We start from the raw sequence: 24692 nt of genomic DNA, 5'->3' as shown, positions 1-24692 counted from the left end.
TTTTTTACTCTCATAGATTTTGTTACCATTGCCATGCATTATACGACTGATAGACTGCAACGGCTGGAGTTAAAAATCATAATTTGTGTTCTACTGAAGAAGCAAAGTCACCTACATCTAGGATGCCCCGGGGGTAAGCAGATAAACATCACATTTTCATTTTTGGGTGAACTATCTCTTTAACTTTTATAAAGAATATCTCTTTGGATTTGAGACTTTAGTCTTTGCAACTTTACAGATCTTCTTTATGCACCAAGAGCTTGTAACACTCCAAAGAGAAAGGAAAATTTGAAATCGCATCATATAACCCCTTTAAAAAATGTAAATAATAACTTTTCAACCTTTCAACAAACCACTAGGTGGCAGCGCGTCCCACACAAACCTGTCAAGGAGCTCTCTCTCTCTCTCTCTCTCTCTGTGTCTCTCTCTGTCTCTCTCGTTCACTACCTGCGGGTGGCGTCATGCCATCTCATGTTGACCAGCAGAAAGCACTTTTATGTTCCCTTTGGAGAAGCAAACTGCTGCTGTGAGCACAGGGGTGATTTCTGATTTGACTTATCTTATCTTAAGATAAAAACTTCAGCAATGAGTAATAGTGCCACATCCCGTCTCTTGACAGCTATAATACATTGAGAATTTATTTATTTAGTTATTTCTTTATTTTAAAGATTTTAGATGAATCAATAAAGAGGACATGCGATACATTAATTTATAAAATGATCACTTTAACCCAATTAAAAAATATACCAATTTCAAAATTCACCTATTATTTTAGTCTTGTAATACGTTTCTATGACCTAATCAAATTCCAGTTTTTTGTTTTCTGAGTTATTTAAGGGTCTCGGGTTTTCTCAGACCCCAACATGAAAGTTAACAGCTCATTTCTTCTCTTCAACAATTCCAGTAAAATAGATATGTATTTTGAGTTATAGCAGGTTAGTAATCAGTTCAGAAGTGATCAGCAGATGTGCCAAAATGTATATGAATTCCTTGAAATAAAAGAGCTATAAATGTGCAGAATGTTTTGAACTTTGTCACGCAGGTAATTCCATTCACGTCTATTTAATGAAATCAAAGCATTTCACCGTTGTTGGCCATTTGAACATTGCCTAGTGTGATGGGGGAGTGCGTTTTTGAGTCATGAGTCAAAACATAACTTACTGAAAAGTTACAAAAACAAAAAAAAAAACACCTGAAAAAGTGATTTCCCCTTGAATGTTTCCTATACCCCCACGTCCACGTGATGTCTGAACTGACTTCACTCTGACCCAGGACAGTAGCTTTGCTGGGGGCACCCCCCTGAACGCTAGCTCTGTGGGGCTGCTTAAATCAGAACTACATGATGATGAAATTTACGGGATCCATCCTATAGATCTCTGGTAGAGAATGAGTCAGCTCATGAACTAAGGGCATGACGTGACCATGCAAATCACACAGATTCCCAGTATCAGCCTCTTGGTCGCTAGACACATGAGAACCTTTCAGTTTTGTTCGCTGAATTTGACATCACACCAAGGCTTTTTGACATGCTCACTCGAAAGAGATGGATGCTGTATAGAAACATTGATGATACACGGGGATCTAACTTTTTTACTATTACGGTTTCATATAAAACTATACAATAACATGTTGAAAAAGCTCTTAATTGCAATCACAGAAAGACAGGTATCTGTTAGGTTTTCTGTCATGTTGACAGTCATACTCTACGGTCTTCAGGAAACTTTTCTGGAATGCACCCAGCATGACAAGATCATCTCGGAACTTTTCCTGTTGTACAAAAATGACTCATGGGATCGAATCAGACAGACCAGTGTAAACGAACTGACTTGGAATTCCCTCTGTATTCCACCAGACAACAGCAGCAGCTGCCAGTCAGACGGGTTTATTACAAATATGTACTGTATGGGATCCTTATCATCCTGGTCTGGTTTTGTTTTCCTTTTTACTTTTTCAGGCATGGCAATTTTATTTCAGTTTCAGACTAACTCAGTCACACTTGAGGTTCATAATTCGACAGCTATGGAGTTATTCATCTTGAATATACTGTATGTTGTATGCTTAATAATAATAATAATTAATAAGCAATAATTCAGTTATTAACGATTCTCCGTGTTATTTGATGAGCAAAATGGAACAGATAGAATCAACACATTGTAAACATAAAAATATCAGATATTATAATATAAATAAGCAGAATATGGTGTATTTTACTGACAATTTACATCTGGATCAGGTTTCAGTGCATTTCAGTCATTACAAAATACACATTATGATGCTCTTTTAGTGGAAGAAAGCCACTTACTGAATTTGCGTGAAGTTTGAATAAAAATGTAATTTTTTAAATTTGATTATGTAATCCTTTTATAAAAGCCGCAAGGCTCAAGGCATGATGCATTATGAATCTAGTTATGACTGAAAGGTTTGTTCATACTCTGTTGCTTAGGCAGTGTTATTTTAGTATCATTGAGATACTATTATAGTTTTTATTAATATCTTGAATTAGTTTTTATTTTTATATTTCAATTACATTTAAGTAATTTCGATGTTTTGACATTTATATTATTAATATATATATATATATATATATATATATATATATATATATATATATATATATACTAAATGACAACTAGCAATAATAAAGTAATAAAGTAATCTAATTATAAACTTATTTCAAGTAGCAAAACATTTTTTTGGTTTTAGTTTTAGTTTTTGAATGCTGCTCAGTATATTATTTGATATATATATATTTACTAAATGACAACTAGCAATAATAAAGTAAGTATAAGATCTAATTATAAACTTATTTCAAGTAGCAAAACATTTTTTTGGTTTTAGTTTTAGTTTTTGAATGCTGCTCAGTATATTATTTGATGTTCTTCTGCCCGAAGCTTTTAGCACACTGGAAGTGCACTACAACAAAAATGCTCAAGTTGTGACTGAGAATCAATGTGTAGGCTGCACATTTTATGTCTAGCATGTAACTTTGCACAGCATGCTATTTTCAGAGCCGCGCTACAGGCTGTGCGTTAACGTCCCGCCCACGCTGCCCCCGCATCACTGAAATGTCACCTCTTCCCCACACCAAATATCCCCTCCCTCTCTGACACAGGCAGCGATGCACTCTTTCCTTCCCGCTGTGAGTCAGTAGAGCTCTTGAGGGGGTTTGGGGCTTGCCTACTTCTCCAGCAGTTTGACTGTGGGCCACAGAAACGGCTGCGAGTTGACTTTCAGAATCACATAATTTGAAAGAGCCACAAAGTTTTAAGCAGGCAGAAAAGACACAAAGACAGCAATGTTGTAACTCAACCACAAAACTTCCTGTGACGGAATAGTTTGGTTTAAATGGCACAAAATTCACCTTGGGTTTATGCAAGGTTTTTGTCACGAATCCGGTCCATGAACTTTCCTTTTCATTGACTCTCGCACCACCGACTTCTAAATTTAGAGTCAGCCAAAAATGATACCAATCTGCTACACATGTATAATACACAATATTAATACATAGATATTAGCATACTAAATATATATATATATATAAACTACTGAATGTTGAAGTAACTACAAAATGGAGACTGAAACGGCTTTATCAAACAACACTGTTTATTTATTTATATATACTGTATATGCTTCATTAGCAGAGGCCTGTTACAGTATTAATACGTTATGGTATCTGGTCTATCCAATGGTGCACATTTCCTAACCCTCTTCCTGGAAGCAACCGAAGGGTGCAGTTCAATTAGACTGTAAGTGTCCTGCAAAGTGGACTTCACAGGGTCTTCCAGCATCTTCACTGAGATTGCAGTCTGAAAGGAAACAAAAATGAAGGACACTGCCAATAAAGAGGAAGTAGTGAGGGGAATTTGGGTGGGTCAGATGCGGGAAATATCCAGAATGTGCACTGTTGCTGTACCTCCTGGAACAGGGTTGGAAAACACTGCTTATACAGCTTGCTGTTAAACAATCCTTACCCCCGATGATAGCACCTTTTGTTTATTCAGCTATGAATAAATCCAGCTTAAGTTAGTTCAAGTTTTGTTCTCATCCGATGTGTCAGTGCAGTCAAATCGATAATGCAGTATTACAGCAGGTTGATCTAATCCCTTCGTTTTTGGAGGTGGGGAGCAACATGGAATTAACATGGGCATCCCGACTGAAATATAGTCTTTAGATCTTACTGTATCAATCCAGTGGCGTGCACTTCATCGCCAATGCTAAACTACCCTTTTGATCCTATCGAGGTGCCCCCGGATTGCGATTTCCACTGAGGGGGATTTCTTCCTGCCCCTCCTGAGGTCTGTGCACGCCACTGTATTTACCTGCTGGATCTCTGTGTGGTTTGCCCAGTGCTAAACTATTTCTTGCCAGTCTTGAACTGACTTTTTACCTGAACCATCAAAGTGGAACCTCGTGGTTTCAAGGCCCGCGTAACCTGAAGTTGTAACCCAAAGATTGCAGGTTCGAGTCTCAGGTCCGGCAGGAATTGTTGGGGGGGGGAGTGAATAACCAGCGCTCTCTTCCACGACTGTGGTGAGACTCTTGAGCAAGAACCGAACCCCCAACTGCTCCCCGGGTGCTGCAGCAATATGGCTGCCCACTGCTCCGGGTGTGTGTACACTACTGTGTGTGTGTGTGTGCACTTGGATGGGTTAAATGCAGAGCACAAATTTTGAGTATGGGTCACCATACTTGGCCACCTGTCACTTCACTTTCACAAAGAGCTTCCAGAAGCATTCTCACCTGGTGTCTACACACCATTGTGTACTTCTGGGTTCAGTCAGGTGGCAGATACCCGCACAGATGCCCCTGTTGTGGGAAACATTACACAGAACCAAGCATGAGGTGCTCCTTGTAGCACATCAGTGATAGGCCACATATCTCTATATTCCTCAAGTTCCTAGTTGGAAGTTCATGGCAGCTTTCCCTCAGGACCGACCGGTTTTGTTTAGCACCCAGATTCAGCTGCAGCTTTGGGTTTGGACCCTGGATCCAACCCTTTTCTAATGGATTGTGAACTTGCAGTTGTTCACACAATTGCCAGGGTTATCTCAACATGGCAAGCCTATACCTTTTGTGGAAACCTTTCCCTTTATGGTGTAGGGACCATGGGATTGATCCTACTCTTTTGTGTGTGTTGTTGTTGTTGCATAAGGGGTTTTCTTGGACTGGCTGCTTTCGCAAGGTCAAATTTTTCTATTGCAGCTTTGACTACTTTTTCAGAGGAGTATGCAGAAATGAGTTGTGTAACTGTGCTCCTATGATTTCTGGATAGCTGCCAAAGTTTTGTTCCTTTGGCTAATAAACCTCAAAGCCCGTGCCATTTTGTGACTTTGTCTATCTGTTGTGGTGAGTTGGTAGTGGCGTCTCTAGTGGTTGTCAAGAATTCACCCGACTATAGTTACGTAATTAGTTTAGTAACAGCCATTGGCATGGTAACGTTGTTTTGCTACAACACCAAAACCATTGTTACTTAATACGTAATATACTTACCTATTACTACCTGAAGTAGTATTTTTTAAGCACCTTCAACGGTTTCTTGTTATAACATGTATTTCAAGCTACAATAAAGCAAATAAAGGTAAACGGACACAGGACAGGTGTTAATGTTTTTCTATTAAAAATAATTTATTCCAGGAATGGGACCACATATAAATAATTCTTGAAACACATTACAGTTAATATTTGCTGTGAATAAATACCAAACAAACCAAAAAAAAAAACAAGGCTTTTCATACAATACTCTATATGAAAGGTTGCACAAAATTTCTATCTTGTCATCTATGTTCCTCTAGGTCTATAACTGGAATGTCACTATGTACTGTACGTCAGAAGTACCGTTCCTAATTCCAGAGCAGCTTATTAAGTATTGTGCAAGTTTGTGATGATCTGAACTGACTGAACAGATCTAGTAGTTGACGAGTAGACACTCTTGAATTTATAATTCAACTGCAAACTTTTCTCGTGTGTATCATTTATCCAAAGCACATTTCTGTATAGGCCCACATGAATCAAAGCTAAATGTGCTTGCACAATATTGGACTTTAAGGATGGGAATAGTTCTTTATAAATGATGCCACAGGAGCTAACGCGATCCTTTCTCGTTGCGTCTGTGCAGATATTGCAGAAATATTCAAATAGAGAATGTCAGTTTGTGCATACTAAATGGACTGAGGCATTGTGTGTTTAAAGGAGAGTAGTGCAACCAAAAGAATGTGGCTGGGCAAGAAAGGCGAACGGGGAGTTCACAGATCTAGGAGCGGACACTTCTTACCTGGGTGTGTTTACGTTTGGACTGATTTGTTTTCGCTTGGCTGTTTATCCAGGCGGGGATTTCACCCATCTCATAGTTTGTTCTTGTCAAAAATGTTGACGTTTTTTTTTTTTTTTGGCATGGCCATTCCCTTCAGCTTAATTAATTTTCATCTGCTCTAGACATCGGGGAGGTGTCAAGTATCTGGTTTTCATTGCGCTTAAGGAATTGTTCAGCCACAGAAAAATGAACATCCATTCAATAGAACAGACCAAGTCATGAAGTTTAGCAAGGCAAGCAAAAGTGAAAAATAGTTTCAAGAGCAAGAAGGACTTGTGAAAATGGTAAACAAAACATTCTCAAAGGCAACAGATCCATACTGCTTGCAGACATCAAATGGTGCAGCAGGAAATGAAATTCGAGCTCTGCTTAGCAAGCTCTCATTGGCACTTAACCTACATTTTATGAATAAACTATCAAATGCTGTCCTTCGGTGGTTTCTGCATACCCTGTACTTCCAAAAGGCCTGTTGGCTTTCTGCAGGCCACAGTGGCGAAGTACATTGGCTTAGACATATCTTTCAGTTTATTAAACTTTGGTCAAATTTGTTGCTAATCTGAAATCGTTAATTGGTACACTCCTCAATAAACGTCTGCAATTAATTACCCTGTTCAGACGCCACAGCTGTGTGACTAGACGTCATTGTGTATCATTAGTTTCTGTATGCTAACATCTCACGACGGTCCTATACACATGATACAAATGAGCAAAACTTCATTCGAGAGGTAATCCCCAATTCTACAGCACCACCGGGCTTCTTTAGGCCCTGCCCAATATAGGTGGGGGATTTTGGGCAAAAAGTTCCTCGTGTAAGAGCGTTCACCAGCATGCACGCGAACGTGCGATGAACTGGGCCCTTTTTAACATCGAACCGTTCTGTTAGCCTCGGTAAATCTGCTTGAAGTGGTCACATTCGTTACAGTAGCCTTGTTTGTCTTGGTTGGCGTAGTGGTCGCAGCCCTGTGTCTTGCAGCGCTGTTTGCTTTTCTCTTTGGGCGCCTGGGCTCGCCGACCCTCTCGCTGGCCGCGGCTGAGGCAGTCCGGGCAGAGGTCCGTGCAGCCAGGTGACAGGTTCTTACAGCCGCCGCGCCGACACTGTGCTTGGGTGAGCATCGGAGGTGGACGTGCTTTCGAGGCCCGCTGGACAGAATCAACAGAGTTTGTCAGTGCTTCAGAAGAGCCAAACTAACCCCACAGCAACAAAACAAGGACACTTACTGTGACGAGAGGTGGGGAGTGAGAGCCCCTGCTAGCAGCTTGGTTGAGCCTAGCACTCTGTTCCTTCACAAAGCACTTGTTGCAGTAACCTTCGAGCATGGCCTTTCCCTCGGCGCCGCAGCCCTGACCCCGGCACCGCGGACAGTTCTGAAAGCCCGCCTCGGATGTGTGTCTGGGCTGGACAATAGCAGGGGTGGCCACTGCACAAACAAAAACAGCCAAAAATAATAAATCACACAATTGCTCTTCTGGTTGACTTGTCTATAACTTCATTCCTGTACCCAACCGGACGTGGAGACATTACAACTGATTGCACCTGAAGTGATATTTCTTGTTCATGAGAGAGTTACAAGAAGAATTGAGTGAATGCTGAACAGCTGCACTTACGGTGATTGGTCTGGTAGTCTAGATAGCATATAGTGCAGAACCCCAGCTTCTCTGGCGTCCCAAAGAATTGGCAGCCGGAGCGTTTACACTGCCGTGCAGCGGGCTTCTGCCAGGTGTGGCCGGTGTTGCCAGTGCGCTCCGTCTCCCGATGCAGTGCCCATACTGAGGCCTCGGTTCTAGGCTCCTGCTGCTGGGTGTCCCTCCTCTCGGAAACGGCAGTCCTCTGCATGCAGGGTGGGCAAAGACCATTAAATATTCTAAAGACCTCCTGCCGGCACATAACACATCTCTCGGTGTCCCTTTCTTGTTCTGTCTCCCCCTCCCTTTCCTTCTCTCGCTCCCGGCTGCCTGACGCCCACCAGCCGTGAGAGGGGCCTTGCGGCGGCCCATTAGCAGCTGATCGGTTTTGCCTCGCCGTAAAGCAGCGTTCACACAGCCCGTCATGCTCCACGCTGAGAGTGAACAAGCATCCCGGCATCTTGCACTTCATGGCATGAGTCTCACTGTAAAGGCTTAGACTGGGGGCCGTAGGGGGCGCGGAACGTGGGCTGGGCAGGACGGAGCGCTCCAGTCTCCCTCGGCTCTCGGGGTCCGAGGACGAGGTTTGATTTGTGGCGGAAATGGCCTCCGGCTTACGACCCACCTGTCGCTTTTCGAAGCATTCGTGACAGTGGGGTTGAGTGTCCACCGAGACGTAGAAGGTACAGCGGGGTGTGGCACAACGGATCTCAATGAGAGAGAGTTGGGAGACTGAGAAGGGAGGGGGACGCTGGGATTGGGGGGCCCATAAAGAATCCTTATCCTCCTGCCAGCGCTTATATTCATGGTTGACCAGTTGTAGGTAGTCCTCCATCAGGTTCATGTCTTCAGGTAGGTTGCCTTCATCCAGTCTGTCGGAGGAAGGGTTCAAGATTTAAAAAGGAACACAGTAATGTCCCACAACCTTTTAGGCACTTGTGGTTACATTTAGGAAATGCGGGAAAATATGTTTTTATCCAAAATACATGGTACACCAATTAGTACAGCTGCACTGAAGCAATCTGGGTTGCTTGGACCAGGCCACGTAAGCAAGAGCTAGCTCATACCTGGCTGCAGTGATAATCTGTGTGGGATCGTAGCCCAGGCCAATGACAGGGATTTCTATAAGCATTAGGTAGTCTTTTAGCAACTTCTCCTTCTGTTGCTGCTCCTTTTCTGTCAGAAAGTGCACTCGAAGATCTTCAAACCCACCCCGTCCAGGGTTTATCAACGGCACAGCACGGATCTCTGAATGGGTCACAAACATCAAATATTCAGATACACTGGGCCAAGTAGTAAGAACACATTATGGAGTAGCACAGTGTCTGGCGGCATACCTGGGCCGCTGTCTTTGATTGTGATCAGAGGTGCAAAGTGCTGGGAGTCGTAGCCGAGCACTATGGGATATTTGCAGCATTCTCCTGGAGGCCAATGCAAAGGCAGGTATATGCCCCCGACATTGAGGGGTGAAAAGGAGGAACCAGACTTCATACTTCTAAGTACTTGGTCTGTTGAGTAATAAAAAAATTGGTCATATATTATGATCATGTTGATGCACTTTACTTGTGTCCAAATCAGTCAGTGCTCTAATGAATAATTGTTTGTGTAATTCTATTGAAATGCTCCTTATAGAAACATCACTGTATCGGTTACTTACCTGCAATAACAATAATTGGTCTCCGAAGAATATTTGAAAGCACAAAGATGTGAATATCCTCTAATGAGTCAAACTGTAGGCCATTACTGCTGGACACTGGAGAAGCCATTTCTACAATCTTCACCCATTCCTCCTCCCAGTTCTGAGAAACAAGAAACATTGCAAATATTAACGAGTTTTACCCTCGTCATATTGAAAAACGTTTAATAAAGAGGTTCTGAAATCTCTAATGGTAGTACATTGAAAGCTGAATGTGTCACATTTGAGGTCGTCGACTTTTTATAGCTCTGACTTTTTTAGCTGGCTAGTTTCCGCCACAAAAATGACCATTTTACATGTACCCCGTGAAGGTGGAAGAGCTTACCAAAGTGCTGTATCGCAGGCCAGTCTGAGTGAACTCCTGAGAGTGCAGCAGCTCTGTTTGAAAGCGCATTCTAAAGTTACTAGTGTCTGTTTCCTTCAGCACTGCATAAAGAGCCTTTCGCAGCACCAGGTCCGTGTCCTGAACCCCCAGCAGGTATTGAGAAGCTGCGTGGAGCAGGCAGTTCCCATCACCTAAATGAAAGCACACAAACACAAATTACAGCTCAGGAGAGTCGCTAGTGAAGAGCTTGTTCTTGTGGTGCCATCAGGACGTTATTTTCCTCAGGCCCCAGAGTAATTAATCACAAACGGGCTCACTTAGTTTTTGGAACATGAGCAAACATGGCAGCATGCAGATATGCCATTATACATTAGTCGTCCCGAAGGATACCATCTCCTTACATATATATGTATTATAATGCTGGCAGATAGGCTGCAACAAATTTCCCTGGGAATCTGACTTTTGAAAAAAAACTCAGGTCATTGAAGTTCATGAAGCAGACATTCACGGCATTCAGAAAAAGGCTACGAAACTTGCAGTTCCTGTTTAAACGTCATCTAAATAGTCTTAACAGCCTTAGCAACCGGTTGACGTGCATTACAACAACAAAAAATAATACTAAGAAAATGAAAAACTACATATTCAATCTTTGCTTTGTTGTTGCGTACCGAGACAGCAATATCTTTTACACCTAAAGGTTAGTTCAGCCGTATTTTTCAAGTACAAGATTAAGCATGAGATAGCAGCAATACAGGGGATTTCCACAGAGGTGTTAAAACAGATTAAAGATACCCATTTCATCCGACTGTGTGCATATTAAAACAGGACATGTGACCATATCTCTGCAAAAGCAATGAAATCAACTCCTCAATTACACAAAAAGAAATTTGGACACGTCAGGCTACCTAGCAAAAAAAAAAAAAAAAAAAAACTCAACACTCTCTAGTCTATATACTCCTGTAAATCAATAACTTCACTGTAACCTGTAACTGTAGATCAAAGTAAAGAGAAATCGAACACTCAAAGAGCATGCGCTGCAGAGCTGTGTTCATGGCCTAGATTCTGCGTTCCTTCTGATGTTGTGCAACATGTGTGCGCAAATACATTTGCATGTGTATGCGCTTGTGTGAAACAGCCTGCGCACAACTGTGAGGAATTTCCCTAGTATGTGATTCTCTGATTAAGCGCCGTAAGGGCTTCACTTCAACTTTTTCTTTCTCTTGTCTCCTCTTGACACCAGAGCCATGATATAAAGCGCCTGGACTTTCCAGAGAGGAGTGGCGACGCTCTACAGGAATGCTTGTGCCCGTGCCATTTCTAGAGTCGATAAGGGAAGTCTGAACATATGATCTAGTTCCTGTTCTTTAAACCTGCGTAATTGTCTAAAACCATGGGCTGTGCCTGCACCTGCTACCAACACAAAGGCCAAACATTCCCAATTAGAAGAATGTTTAACTGGTCTATAGTTTATGGAAACTATTTGTACAGTGCATTGTTTTGTTTTTTGTTACACAAGAGAAAATTTCCATATGACCCTTAAAGCGTAGGGGAACAAAAAAAACTAATTCTACAACACCTCTAAAATCAAACTATCCTTGACATAAACGAAGAGATCTGATTCTGTATAGCATTACAGGGCCAAACACTTTTAAAGTAGTGATGCTAACTTAATATCTAACGTAACCACATTTTTCTGAAGCAAAGTAGTTTTTCCAGTAACAAATTTCCAACAAGTTGCGTTTAGGTTGCATTGCTTGAGAACGCAGATTTACAGCAGACTGAGCTCTCATGTGTAGCACTGACAAGTCCGATTCATTTAAGTGAAAACTAATTTGGTCTTTTAAGCTTCACCAGTTTAAGTCCTTGCACATTAGGTCTCTACACACCATTTAACTCTGCTTTATTTGATTCAATGTTTCTGCATTGAAACACTGCATTTGTAGCTCAAATTTAAGCTTGATTCTTTTGAGTTACATATATTTAAAGATACTTTTTGTAAATAGTTAACAGTGTAGAATCTTTTTCATGGGGGTACCTTGACTGTATTTAAATACTTTACCATAAATTATGAGAAAACTTGTCATTTGGGAAGTTACGGTTTCAAAGTAGCTTCCCCAACACAATAGAAGAACAGAAAATGAACACACAAACCATGGACACAACATACATCTGCTTTACAACCACATTCAGCAACACTGGTCACAGGAGCCAAATGTGGCCTCAAGAAAATGCTTGATTAAGCATTGTGCAGATATGGTAATATTGTCCACTTTACGGTTACATTTTCAAATACACTATAGAGGCTCAAGCTGAAACCGAGCAGAGCATGGACGATTTTAATACTTTTAAAATGAATTTACACAGAAACTATTTAAGCTCAAATCTCTTGTCAGCAGTCATTATCAATGTCAATTAGAACAATCACAACTCATATGCTGTGAAACTGTAATAGAGTATAACTGTAATAGTAAAGTGAATAAATATATGCTGAATACACACTAATAGTAATCAAAACAATGTATTACAGTAGAGCAAACAGTAGACCAGTGCCACAAGCAATGATAACGGGTTCGATTTCCAGGGAATGCATGAACTACTAAAAAAATTAATGTAAAGTTAAAATGCAGTGGAAGTCGCTTTAGATAAAAGTGTCTGTCAAATGCATAAATGTAAATGTACAAAACACACATATTTAGACAAATCCTCCGCTTTAATAGTGATGGCAGATTATTGATCGAACTAGCTGATTAAACTTAAAATCCTAAAGAGACACTTTATAAATGCATAACATTAGTAAAATACAACACCAATCTAAAAATCACCCGTTCATGCAAAGATGCGTTTTCTGTCCTAGGAAGTTGTTACATTCATTATTACATTACGGATGTGACATTTATTGAGGGGTGCACGTATTCCAGTTCCCCTCTGTATTCGGTTACGGGTCATATCAATGCAATCTGCTTTAAACAGCATGTTCCAGTCTGACGCTTTCATAATCCCATATGATTTAAAACAGGAAATACCCGTTTCACTCTGGTGTCCAGAAAAACTACAAAAAAAAAATAATTACCAGAATACAAGAATGAGACACTATCCACTACCAGGAACTAGACATGATAATATGACATCTACACATTATACTAACACAACCGTGTAAAATACTGACACTTACAAACAAACAGCACTAGCTTGTATGTGGACTATTTCAGACAAACGCTAATGTAATGAAAAAATAAGATGTGTGTAATCTGCGTTTACCTAATTTCAGTTACAGTAACTAGTGACTGTACCATGGAGCAACAATGGCAAGTACAGAGAAGTTTCCCTCGTGGCATTACTCATAAGACAAGATCAGTGGGTCCTGACCCTGAGAGAGCAGGAGAAACGTCAGAGCCATAGAGCGCTCACTGTGAGCCCTGCATCACGCCACGGCCCCTCAAATCAAATTGTGCTGGAGAATTAAGGGGGAAGAACATCAATGTGACAGACAGGGCAGGATTTTCCCGTCTGCCGTGAAGCCCTCATGTGCCAAGCATTTCAAAAAGCACGTAGTCAATGGCTTTTTTTAATAGCAGAGTACAATGAAGATGTACATAATAATGCCGCCATGAACTGAATACTCATTGTATAAAATGAGAGAGGCATCACTTCGGCACAAAAAATGATCAAATGATATATATATGATATATATCGGCCTGTCATTATCTCGAGTCATGTCGATACAAGTGGTTTAAAACAGGGCTGCCCAAACTCGGTCCTGGAGGGCCGGTGTCCTGCAGAGTAACTTGCCTCAACACACCTGCCTTTAAGCTTCTAGTATGCCTAGTAAGAGCTTGATTAGCTGCTTCAAGTGTGTTTAATTGGGGTTGGAGCTAAACTCTTCAGGACACCGGCCCTCCAGGACCGAGTTTGGACACCCCTGGTTTAAAAGATCATCACGGGAGAAAGAATCCAAGTGTTTCTAATGTCAGCGTTTGAGAAGAAAACGAAGCACACAGTGCTCGCACTCACAGAGAGCCGCCGTTTCTAGCTGATAAAATCATGGCATAGTTACCGTTGGTCCTCAGCGGCACCAGCTTCTTGACCTCGCGGCACCAGTTCAACCTCTTCTCCTGCTCCAGCGAGCTCTGCATGGCCCGGTCCAAGATGGCGGCCTGGATGACCTCGCGGAAGGCCTGCGGGAACTGGCTCATGCGGATCATCTCCAGCGTGTAGCGGTGCATGCTGCGCAGGTGATGGAGCAGGCCGCCGCTGGCCGAGGGCTTGACCACATCGTTGGGCACCCGCTCTCTGATTTTCACGGCCTTCAGGAGGTTACTCACAAACAGGAACTTGGGCAGGAAGTTCTGGCCCTGAGACATGGCAGTCTGGAGTGGGGAACCAATCTAGCTCTGCGAAAGAAGACGTGAAACAAACACACCATTGTCAAAGGCGCTCAACCCACGACCATGTGCTACAAAGAAGAATTTCCCCTCATTTCCCTCCACCCTAAAGGTGAAGAACTGAAAGAAACATCACGGCCGGACTGAAAGCCCATGGTGTATTCCAGTCTCATGGTAAGGGGCTCTTGAGGTCAGACGAGTGAACGGCGAAGACCTTTATTAGTACACCCCCACAATGAATTTTCCAAAACTAGCAGAATAGCCAAAATACGGGTATACGGGTTCTGACTGGAACCTGGCGGCGTTAGAATGCCATTGGGCACCATTTATTTGTCTGAGCTGGCGAGGTTCTTAAGTTCTTAAGTCCCTTGAATACCTCTTGAGCGAAACGTTCGCAACGTTGTCGTCGCTTTCCACAGTTTTATGAAACACAAAGCACAACGGGGACAATAGAGACCGATGCGAAAAAAAATTATAATAAGAAAATAAATATTGTACCATCAGTCGCTGGCGCTCGAATTACGTAATTGACTTGACAGAAGCCCTAGACAATGCAACACTGTAGCACTGGAAAGGAAGCGACGTGTCCCCATGGCAACAATAGAACGTTTAATGTCTCTAATCGCTGATGAGTGGCGTCTTCGCAAACAATGGCTGTCAAGTCCGCATCCGTCCGTACGAGGCAGACAATACAATACGGGAGAAACCAGCCTCGCTCGGTTTAGGACCCAGTCTGGATACGACATGAGAGAGGCGATGAACCGCACAACTCTTACCTGTTCAATATGTCCGTATCCACCAACAAAGCCCATAAGATGCTCTGGCTCCGCTGCTACTTCACTCAGTCCACTTTAATCGTCCATGGCTCTCTTAGAGGTCCACTGGATTTCACTGCTCGCACGAGACGCGTCCAAAACACGGCGGAGTCTTTACTCTAGTTAAGGCAGCCCGATTAAAAGCAGTACATAAAAGCCTGTGGGGATTTCCGTGAGGTACTTTCCACTTTCACAGCTCATTATAATAGGCGTTCTCCTCGACCCATCCGCCAGGGGGCGCACGCGGGCGTAGTACGCTTACGTTACGTTGGGTTTGCTGACGCAAAGCTCGACGCATGCTTTGCCACACCCATAGTACTGGTAGTTAGGTGAGATATGGAAACACAACAGTGGAAGTCCCAGTCTGTGCAATTTACACCCATGTATGTATGGTTTAGTTCCATTTGACAGATGTAAAGAATGAATGCGCATTACAAGAAACGCAATAGTCTTAGTCAGTAGGCTAGCAGGGTTACATAAGGGCCCTCCTACCTGACTTTTTCAGTGTAAGGTGATTAAATGAATGCATTTTAATATATGCCGTGCCTTCAGAAAGGAAACAGGGCTGACAGTAACATAACTGTGAAACTAAAATGCTTCTTATAGAACTTAATGCTTGCATTTCTACAAATAATTCACTTTCAATAGTTTGCTATACAAAATCTTGGCAACAGGGCCGATTAGGCATAGTGGTGCCTACCAAAAATAAATAAATAAATAAATAAAATAATGCTGGTCTATAGCCTATTCTGTACATTTTTTTTTTTTTTATCAAACTGTGTGTATTTGCTAATACAGCAAGGCGAAAAGGAGAAGTACGTTACAGGATTTTTTTTTTTAATGACCATATTAACATATAATAAACATCAGCATCAAATGTACACTTTATGAGAAAGACGTTTTGTGGAATGACCCATATGTGTACTGGGCAGAAACTTCTGAACACATGATTGATGATAATGATGTGGGAGTAAAGTTTACAACTCAAGATTCAACTCAGCATTCGAGAGAAGCTGATCAGAAGTTCCCATCAGCAAAAGTGCAGTAAAGAGTGACTAACATTTCATTTCTTGCGAGGGTCGTTCGTTCTGTACATTCACTCCACTCAAGAATTCTAGGTAACGCTGGAAAATATCTTTTATTATTAACCTGAACGAACATTTTTACGTTTTGCTAAACTAGCACTGACCTACTTTCTCGATACTTTTCCATCTTTTGACATGCTCTGAATTCATTGGGATTTATAGACGTCAAAAGATTATATTCCAGCCATAAAGGGTTTAGAACATATTAAACACATTTTGAAATTAATCATATATTTTACATAGTTTTAAAGAACTTTTGATGTGTTTTCTGTCCATTGACGCCAAGCAGAACCTTCCTACACCCACAGAAACTCCAAACCCGATTTCTATTAAAGAGGTCATATGATGCTGCTAAAAAGAACATTATGTTGTGTATTTGGTGTAATGAAATGTGTTTATGCGGTTTAAGGTTAAAAATTTTCCACATACTGTACTTTCCAAACCGCGTTTTTTTCTTATTCCGAATCACTCCGGTACACTTATAATAAGTACCTATATGTTGACTATTGTAGGCTGGTCACCGCTGCGGAGTAACACACACCTGCGTGAATCGCCATAGACATACACTTAGAGAAGTAGCTCCGGCTCCCAATACACTTGATCCCATCAGCACAGATTGCCCCACTGCCTAACAATGACACACTGAAGTCTGCGGTGAGCTCTTCCTGTCCCAGTTTTTTCCCCCAATCTTTAATCTAATCTGAACTCATTTTGTCTGTCAACGGAAACTCCCACTAAGATTATTTACTGCTTGAGAAAGCAGAGAAGAACACAATGCCATACCTTGTGGATATATTTCCTAGTTTTCCTTCATAAATCATCAACGTAAGTTCATAACTACAGCATTGGGCTGTTGTGAGTTGTGTGTATTTGTGCAAATGTTGGGACCCCTCAGCAGAGCACTGGCAAAATTCACTGGGACAAAACTTCTCTCTCTGGCCTAATTACATTTTTTTAGAATTTAATGTTAGTTTGACTTCACACAGAGGTAGGTTTCGTAGATTTTACACAAATGACTTGAACGTAGAGGCATTTTTGTTTTTGGAAAGCTGTATGTTTCATCTGTGCCCTTGAAGCTTTTCCTTGTTGAGACATTCAATCATTACATCACTGAAAAGTATATAGCATCCATACAACTATATTCATAACATCAGACCTCATCGCAGGATCATTCTGAGACAAAGAGACAATTCTATTTTCTTTTTTAAAAGAAAAGCGTGGAAGTATTATTATTATTAACTGTTCTACATTTATATGTAGGCTTATCACATAGGACATTGTAAGGGTTAGTAACACACAAGAGAACAAACCTCACATGATCTTATACCTGAATATAATTCTAGATCTTTTGACTTGGATGTCTCAGTTTGCTGTGAAAGATCTGGAGATCTCAGGCGCCATCTAGAGGGTCTTTCACACCTACACACCTCAGAGACAGAGCGCCCCCTAACCTGCTTTACCAAAATATTACATGTTCATGATGAGTTCTTGTCTTGGGGATGCTACCAAGCCTCAGAATAGGTCTTGAAAGGAATATCTATGGCAAAAAAATTAATTAGGTGAAGCCAGAATACTCAGGGGCAGTAGCAATGTGTAAAAATAGTAATAGTAAATATTGATATACTGTATATATATATAAAACAGTGTGTGTATATGTAATGACAGTGATTAAAATAACCAACTTTTTGTCTTCTCATAGTTAACATTTCATGTATCACAATGAATAAATAAATAACAGCTTGCGATTTACCTTTATTTAACTTTGTTTGCCTCACATATCAAATGTCTTACATTTTATCTGTATTTTCCAAAACCAAGTACACTAAATAAAAATATATAGATTAATTAACAAACAAACATGCATGTCTAAAGTGACCAAGTAGGGACAAAAGTTTCCATTGTGGTATAAATGACTTTAGTTTTTTTTTGGAAACTCTGAAAAATCAATTTTACATAATAAATGTTGAAATTATATATATATATATATATACAACGTTTTTTTTCTGGTCCTCAAATCTGATTGGCTGAGAGCCTTTTCCAGGAGTGTGATTTTCAGGTGATACCGGAACTCCAACCGTTTCGCTGTTTGTATCACGCCGTGTGTCATGGTGGACGCCCAAATTCACTATAATTTTATTAATAATAAAATTTTTTTAGGCGACAATGTAGTTGTTTAGGAGTCAAATAAGCGGTTTTCTAAAAGAAACCGTCTTTTAGAAAAGTTGCTTTGACGTTTCCGGAGACGTGAGCTCCAGGGCGTCAGCGGGCGTTCAGCGCTCATGATCGCGCTGAGAGCAGCCTCACCTCGGCCAGATCTTCTGGAGTTTGCCGCTGGCTAATGGTTAAACATGAGATATAATTAGATTTGGGTAAATTTTAACGGGCAGGGGTGCTGTAACGACGGGGAAGGTTAGGACGATTCCAAGGGCCTGACGAGGGTGGCCCATTAGATGGGCGACTTTTTACGAGTCAGCAGTAAAGACTTTTATATTGAAAGAGAAGGAAACAGGGTTGTAAACAAGGAAGTTATTTTTACTTTCAACAACAGCTTGTAGACGCAGCCAACAAATGCACTGAACAGCGTTGTCATCGGAAATCACCCGTAACAGATGAAAGATAGTATGACAAAGATATCGCTTTCCTCCGCGGCCATTCAAACTCATGTTTTATTGTGAATATGAGATTGAGCTGAAGAATGAATGCTGTATCAGATGCAGGCAATCACACTCGCTCAGTCCATCTCTCTCATAATACTCTACTCCACATAATACAGTAAGCTTTCAATGAAGCAACTCAACAGATGCTTGAGCTCAGCTGTTAAACTGAGATTTGAATCCATGGCAGAAGGAAGTAGTTGCACACAAAAGAGGATTTTTAAAGACACTTTGTTGTTGTTTCTTATGTATTTACACACTGGTGCCGTCAAACTGTTGTATAAACGCAATATCGCACTCGTAGCCATGCGATATGGCTGTATATCGGCACGCTGTGATTACCTACAGCCAAACCACAGTTATGCCGATATACAGCCATATTGCATGGCTACGAGCATAGTATTGCTCATATATATATATATATATATATATATATATATATACACACACACACACATTATATATATATAACTATAAAATGTATTCATAAAAAACAAAAATGAAAGCATTTGCATTTGTATTACGGTATTACTATTAATTTAAAATTCACTAAAGAGGATTGAAAACAAACATTGCACATTACTAATTTACAAAGCTTTTGGTAGTAGTGACAGAAGGGAGGGAGAATATGGCAAAATGATCAAATATGATCTGATATCAAAGGTATATGAATACTTTCCGTACCCACTGTATATACACACACACACACACATTATATATATATAACTATAAAATGTATCCATAAAAAACAAAAATGAAAGCATTTGCATTTGTATTACGGTATTACTATTAGTTTAAAATTCACTAAAGAGGATTGAAAACAAACATTGCACATTACTAATTTACAAAGCTTTTGGTAGTAGTGACAGAAGGGAGGGAGAATATGGCAAAATGATCAAATATGATCTGATATCAAAGGTATATCTAAAGTCGTGGCTGATATACTGTATGCTGCTGACCTCTGCATGCTTCATCACTGCTTGTAATCAAATGACAAGTTTTCAAGCAATATATATATATACACACACACACACATTATATATATATAACTATAAAATGTATTCATAAAAAACAAAAATGAAAGCATTTGCATTTGTATTACGGTATTACTATTAATTTAAAATTCACTAAAGAGGATTGAAAACAAACATTGCACATTACTAATTTACAAAGCTTTTGGTAGTAGTGACAGAAGGGAGGGAGAATATGGCAAAATGATCAAATATGATCTGATATCAAAGGTATATCTAAAGTCGTGGCTGATATACTGTATGCTGCTGACCTCTGCATGCTTCATCACTGCTTGTAATCAAATGACAAGTTTTCAAGCAAAAATGCAAGTGAACTCATTACACCCACTGAAAATGGCAAACATGATTTTTCACAGCTGCAAGTAAGACAAAGATTATTGGAGTATGTTTTACAAGAAAATACTATTTCAGCCTTTCTCCTTAAAAATTCTAGTTGAATTCAATGCGTTACTAGCTGTTACTATGTGATATTTACTAGCAATTCTTGAGTGAAAATTGTTTCTGCATCGCTTGTGCATGGCCACTTTCATTTACAATCTGCATATAAGAGTTCAGATTTGTGAACCAACATGGCATCTTTTCGTGTAACTGCAGTTATTAAGATGTATGCCTTCTTTAGTGTCAGTAATTTACAGAGCGCAGAGGTTAAAGGTGAAGACAACCTGAGGTCAGTGAAGTGATTTGAATGTTATTCATGTGAAAAAACACTGGATGGCAGCAAAGGCTTATTTTGTCTTGTTTCTTGACTAAACCCAAGCTTGCACAGGCAATTCACTCTTCAAGACTTGTTCGATTTATTTGATAGTTTATTTAATTTTCTTTATTTTCTGCATCTAGGTGCTCATATTCAAAGAACAAAATTAAGAAATAAAGAAAAAGAAAAAACTAAGTTGATCATCAAGTATTATTTATAAATGTAGTTATAAATTACAGTTATTTTGATCATAAACATGATTTTTCAAAGGATCAGTTTGACAAAAACATGTCTTGGTCACAGTTTCGTCATTAAAAAAAATCAAGCCTATTTTAAGACTTAAAATAATTCGCATTATTTTCATGACAAGCACATTTCCGCTAAAATTCTTATTATTGAATGAATCCAGATTAATTTTGTTATTCTCGATATTCTCAAAATCGGCATCAGTTAAAGGCAGCAGAACAAATCCTACCATAGTCTATGAATACTTTACCATTTAAATGACAATTAATTATAAAATGATTTAAAAATATTTAAAAAAATGATAAAAACAATTATATTATAAAACATGTATTATATTTTATATGATAAAACATATTTTTAAGACCATTAGAGTTAAGCACAAACACATATATACATATACATGTACCTATACATATACATATGTGTGTTTGTGTGTGTGTATGAATATAGAAAGGAACTGTTGAATACAGGTCACACATAACATGACACTGAGATCCAGCGCTCACTGACTGACATTCAGCACCGCAACAATGAGCTGAGAGACTCATGCAGTTCATCATGTCCCACTCTTTACGTCTTCTCTTTCTCAGTGTTAGCTGTGGTGTTGAAGCAGCAGTTCCTATAATCTTTAATTGTTATGTACTGTCTTCATTACACAACATCATGACGTGCCGCAGAATCCTTAAAGAACCGTTTTTTAGAGTGGCCAGTTCACTGTGACTCCTCATGTTCACAACTGAGTGAATCTCAGGAAGTCTGTCAAGAACACGTCCAGTGCATGAAATGTCCAAACTACATCATATTGTGCTTGATTTGACAAATCAAATAAAAATTAGATCATTGTGTCTTTTAGTCTTTTATGTTTTTTGGGAAGTCGTGGCCTAATGGTTAGAGAGTCGGACTCGTAACCCAAAGGTTGCGGGTTCAAGTCTTGTACCGGCAGGGATTGTAGGTGGGGGGAGTGAATGTACAGCGCTCTCTCCCACCTTCAATACCACGACTGAGGTGCCCTTTAGCAAGGCACCGTACCCCCAAATGCTCCCCGGGCACTGCAGCATAAGTGCCCACTGCTCCGGGTGTGTGTTCACGGTGTGTGTGTGTGTTCACTGCTGTGTGTGTGTGTGCACTTAGGATGGGATAAAAGCAGAGCACTAATTCCGAGTATGGGTCACCATAGTCAAGTCACTTTCACTTTTTTTATTTTTTAAACGCATACGTTTGAAAACCTGCAATTTCTCTCAAAGACAATGAAAAATATTCATTACTGATCCTGCATCACAGGTGTGTTTATATCATTGTCCAATAAAATATTCTAGAATGAGAATGTCCTACCTGCCACTGACTAGGAATGGCAAAAACATAAATATCTCATTATCATTAGTGTAACGTGACAAAATATATTTAAAGTGAGGTATTTTTACATCATGGCCTATTGTTGTACTGCCTTAATTAAATAATTAAAATGTAATAATATTGAGAATCATTATTGAGAATTATGTTATTTTATGTGAATTATGTAAGTTTCTGGATAGATTGTGATGATCATTTAACGTAAATGTGCTTTATTGTAAAACAGGCTTCGTTTTCTTTACACAAAATAGAATTTCACGTTCTTTTAACTCTGGGGTAAGATTTTTTTGAGATTTTGCTTGTCTACTGCATGATTTTGTTCCTCTTTTGTCAAAGGGAGATTGCGTCCTCTCTTTTCCTCTTAAAGAAGGGTGAAGGTTCATAACAATTCTCGTTCAAGCAGCCGCTGTGGGCCACAGACCTTAGTAGATGTCCCATGATGCAGTTGTACTTAACATTTGGGGCTGTTTTGAAGGTTGGCTGCCTCGGTAACTCAGCGATGACAAGCACTTCCCAGTTGGCATCTCTGTCTGCGGGGAGACAAAGGGAGCCTCCGGCCCAGAGCCAAGCCAATAGATGTGTTCACTGCTGCAAGTCAGTTCCCAAGGCCAGGGGCCAGCGGCTGCATGACAAAGAGGCCCCGAGCTGAGGGCCGCCTTCCCCTGGGGAGAGAGTGGCGCTTCTGCCCAGCGGGATCTGTGTGCTCGGGGAAGAGGAGGTGCCAGGAAGTGTGCAGTTATGATGCTTTTCACTCTGACTCAGTCAACCAAGACTTGATACCAGGTATAAAAATGCATTGCTGCCTTCTGCCCTGAATGTGTATAAATATATATATAAATCATATTAAATAATAATAATAAAAATACAATTCCACCAAAATTCCATGTTAGAAAAAGGGGACCTGGTATCTGGTCTTTTCATTTTTTAATCCAGTTTGTTTGTTTGATAATTGGCATTATATAATGTTTATTAAATAAATAAAAAGTAAATACACAAACAAATAAACTGGAAGTATAGACAGACAGGTAGAAATGTAGAAAGTTTTGCGAATTTAGTATTTTGTCATGTCATTACATTGTTTAGAGCATAAGAAAAAATCGAAAACATAATTTTTCAAAAATTATATTTTATTCATATGTTTTGCGACATCGGGACTTTAAAAAGTCCTGTTTTTTAAGAAATCAAAAGACATGAATAGACACGAAAAGGCAAAAACAGTGGGACTTTTGTTTTAATCACAAATCAATTTTCATTTTTTTATACCAAACTTTATATAAAGATGATTCTCAACTATGTTATGAAAGATATGGTAACACTTTACTTGAAGGGGTGTGCATAAGACTGACATGACACCTTCATAATCATGACATGACACATACATAATCATGACATGACACATGTCATGAATATGAAGGAGGTTTTATGCATGTTTATATCAACTGTCATTAAGTGTCATTCGCTCAGTTATGTAATTTTTAATGCAAATATGACATTATTTGACCTAACCCTAACCTAACCCTACCCCTACCCTTACCCCTAACCATAGCCCATAACAAAGACATCTCAAACAATGTCATCTTTGCATTAAAAATTACATAACTGAGCGAATGACACTTAATGACAGTTGTCATAAACATGCATTAAAACCCTTAATATTCATGACATGTGTCATGTCATGATTATGTAGGTGTCATGTCAGTCTTATGCACACCCCTTCAAGTAAAGTGTAACCAAAGATATTTTTAAAAACCATTTTTCTTTATGCAAAATGTGTGTAAAATGGCCATAAACAAGTTTGTGCATTATATACAATGTGTCTATAAACTGTATCTAATTTGCAAATTAATGTGTTTTTGGGGCAACATAGAATGAACAAATAAGTGCAATAATGGGAGTAATAATTAGCAAGATTTTCATAATAATATCTAATATTTAATAGGAATATCGATACATCGTTTTTTCTCTATTCATTTGTTGTGTCTCCCAAAATGTGTAATAAACATGCTTTAAGTCCTGGTGTCCTCTACAGTGGACATGTATGAAACTGAAGTCCGGTTTCATAACAGAAGCTCACATTTTGATTTGAAACCCCATAACATTTTCCTGAGAAGTTGATTTATGACACACAGTTTGAAAATTAGTCCGATTTAAATGATAATGACAAAATATGATCATATTTCCATAAGGGTGTCACACTTGATCACTAAGTGACTGTCAGCCATTTTTAAAGACCAAGGAGAGGGGGTGGTCACGGAGAAACATCCAATCATTTAGCATCTCTGAAAAGCCCTGAATGCGCTCTGTACAGGACATCCAGACGTACAACTGTGGCATGTCTCAGAGAAATCGCTAAAACATAACGTTTTGTCCTCTACAGAGACTCTACTAGATGAAAAATTAATTTGAGTATTTCAATTCTGTATTTTTTTTCTGGTTAAATGTAAGTTTTCAGGTATGAATAAAATTGTCCCCCCCCCCCCC

At 39.8% G+C, this 24692-nt stretch overlaps 1 protein-coding gene and 1 long non-coding RNA gene across 3 annotated transcripts; one reads left to right on the top strand and one right to left on the bottom strand.

Moving 5' to 3' along the window:
• Positions 1-5606: 5606 nt before the first annotated feature.
• On the top strand, positions 5607-23240 carry LOC107597711 (uncharacterized). The gene is made up of 3 exons (XR_001610489.1): positions 5607-6056; positions 22243-22248; positions 23229-23240. It is a non-coding gene; the product is annotated as an uncharacterized lncRNA (long non-coding RNA).
• Positions 6360-15361, bottom strand: tnfaip3 (tumor necrosis factor, alpha-induced protein 3). Of its 2 annotated transcripts, XM_016288877.1 has the most exons (9): positions 15113-15361; positions 14009-14345; positions 9955-10145; positions 9591-9732; positions 9271-9441; positions 9001-9181; positions 7916-8805; positions 7529-7728; positions 6360-7450 (listed from the first exon to the last, which is right to left on the bottom strand). In XM_016288877.1, the coding sequence occupies exons 2-9, from the start codon at positions 14313-14315 to the stop codon at positions 7190-7192; spliced, it is 2343 nt and encodes a 780-aa protein (XP_016144363.1). In that variant the 5' UTR covers positions 14316-14345; positions 15113-15361; the 3' UTR covers positions 6360-7189. The 2 variants fall into 2 exon arrangements, with proteins under 2 accessions (XP_016144363.1, XP_016144364.1); XM_016288878.1 differs by lacking the exon at positions 15113-15361 and having other exon boundaries at positions 14009-14561.
• Positions 23241-24692: the final 1452 nt, after the last annotated feature.

The sequence above is a fragment of the Sinocyclocheilus grahami genome, unplaced genomic scaffold (assembly GCF_001515645.1).
Source record: "Sinocyclocheilus grahami isolate Dianchi unplaced genomic scaffold, SAMN03320097.WGS_v1.1 scaffold235.1, whole genome shotgun sequence".
Taxonomy (NCBI): Eukaryota; Metazoa; Chordata; class Actinopteri; order Cypriniformes; family Cyprinidae; genus Sinocyclocheilus; species Sinocyclocheilus grahami.
This window is presented reverse-complemented; position numbering and strand designations above follow the sequence as displayed.

Bases quoted from the DNA above. Each gene is read 5' to 3' on its own strand.
- tnfaip3 (XM_016288877.1), bottom strand. From the start codon at position 14,315: ATGTCTCAGGGCCAGAACTTCCTGCCCAAGTTCCTGTTTGTGAGTAAC. The intron at 9,442-9,590 runs GTAAGTAACCGA...ATTACTCAACAG, and splicing joins ACCAATTATTGTTATTGCAG to ACCAAGTACTTAGAAGTATG. The intron at 7,451-7,528 runs GTAAGTGTCCTT...GATTCTGTCCAG, and splicing joins ACTCCCCACCTCTCGTCACA to CGGGCCTCGAAAGCACGTCC.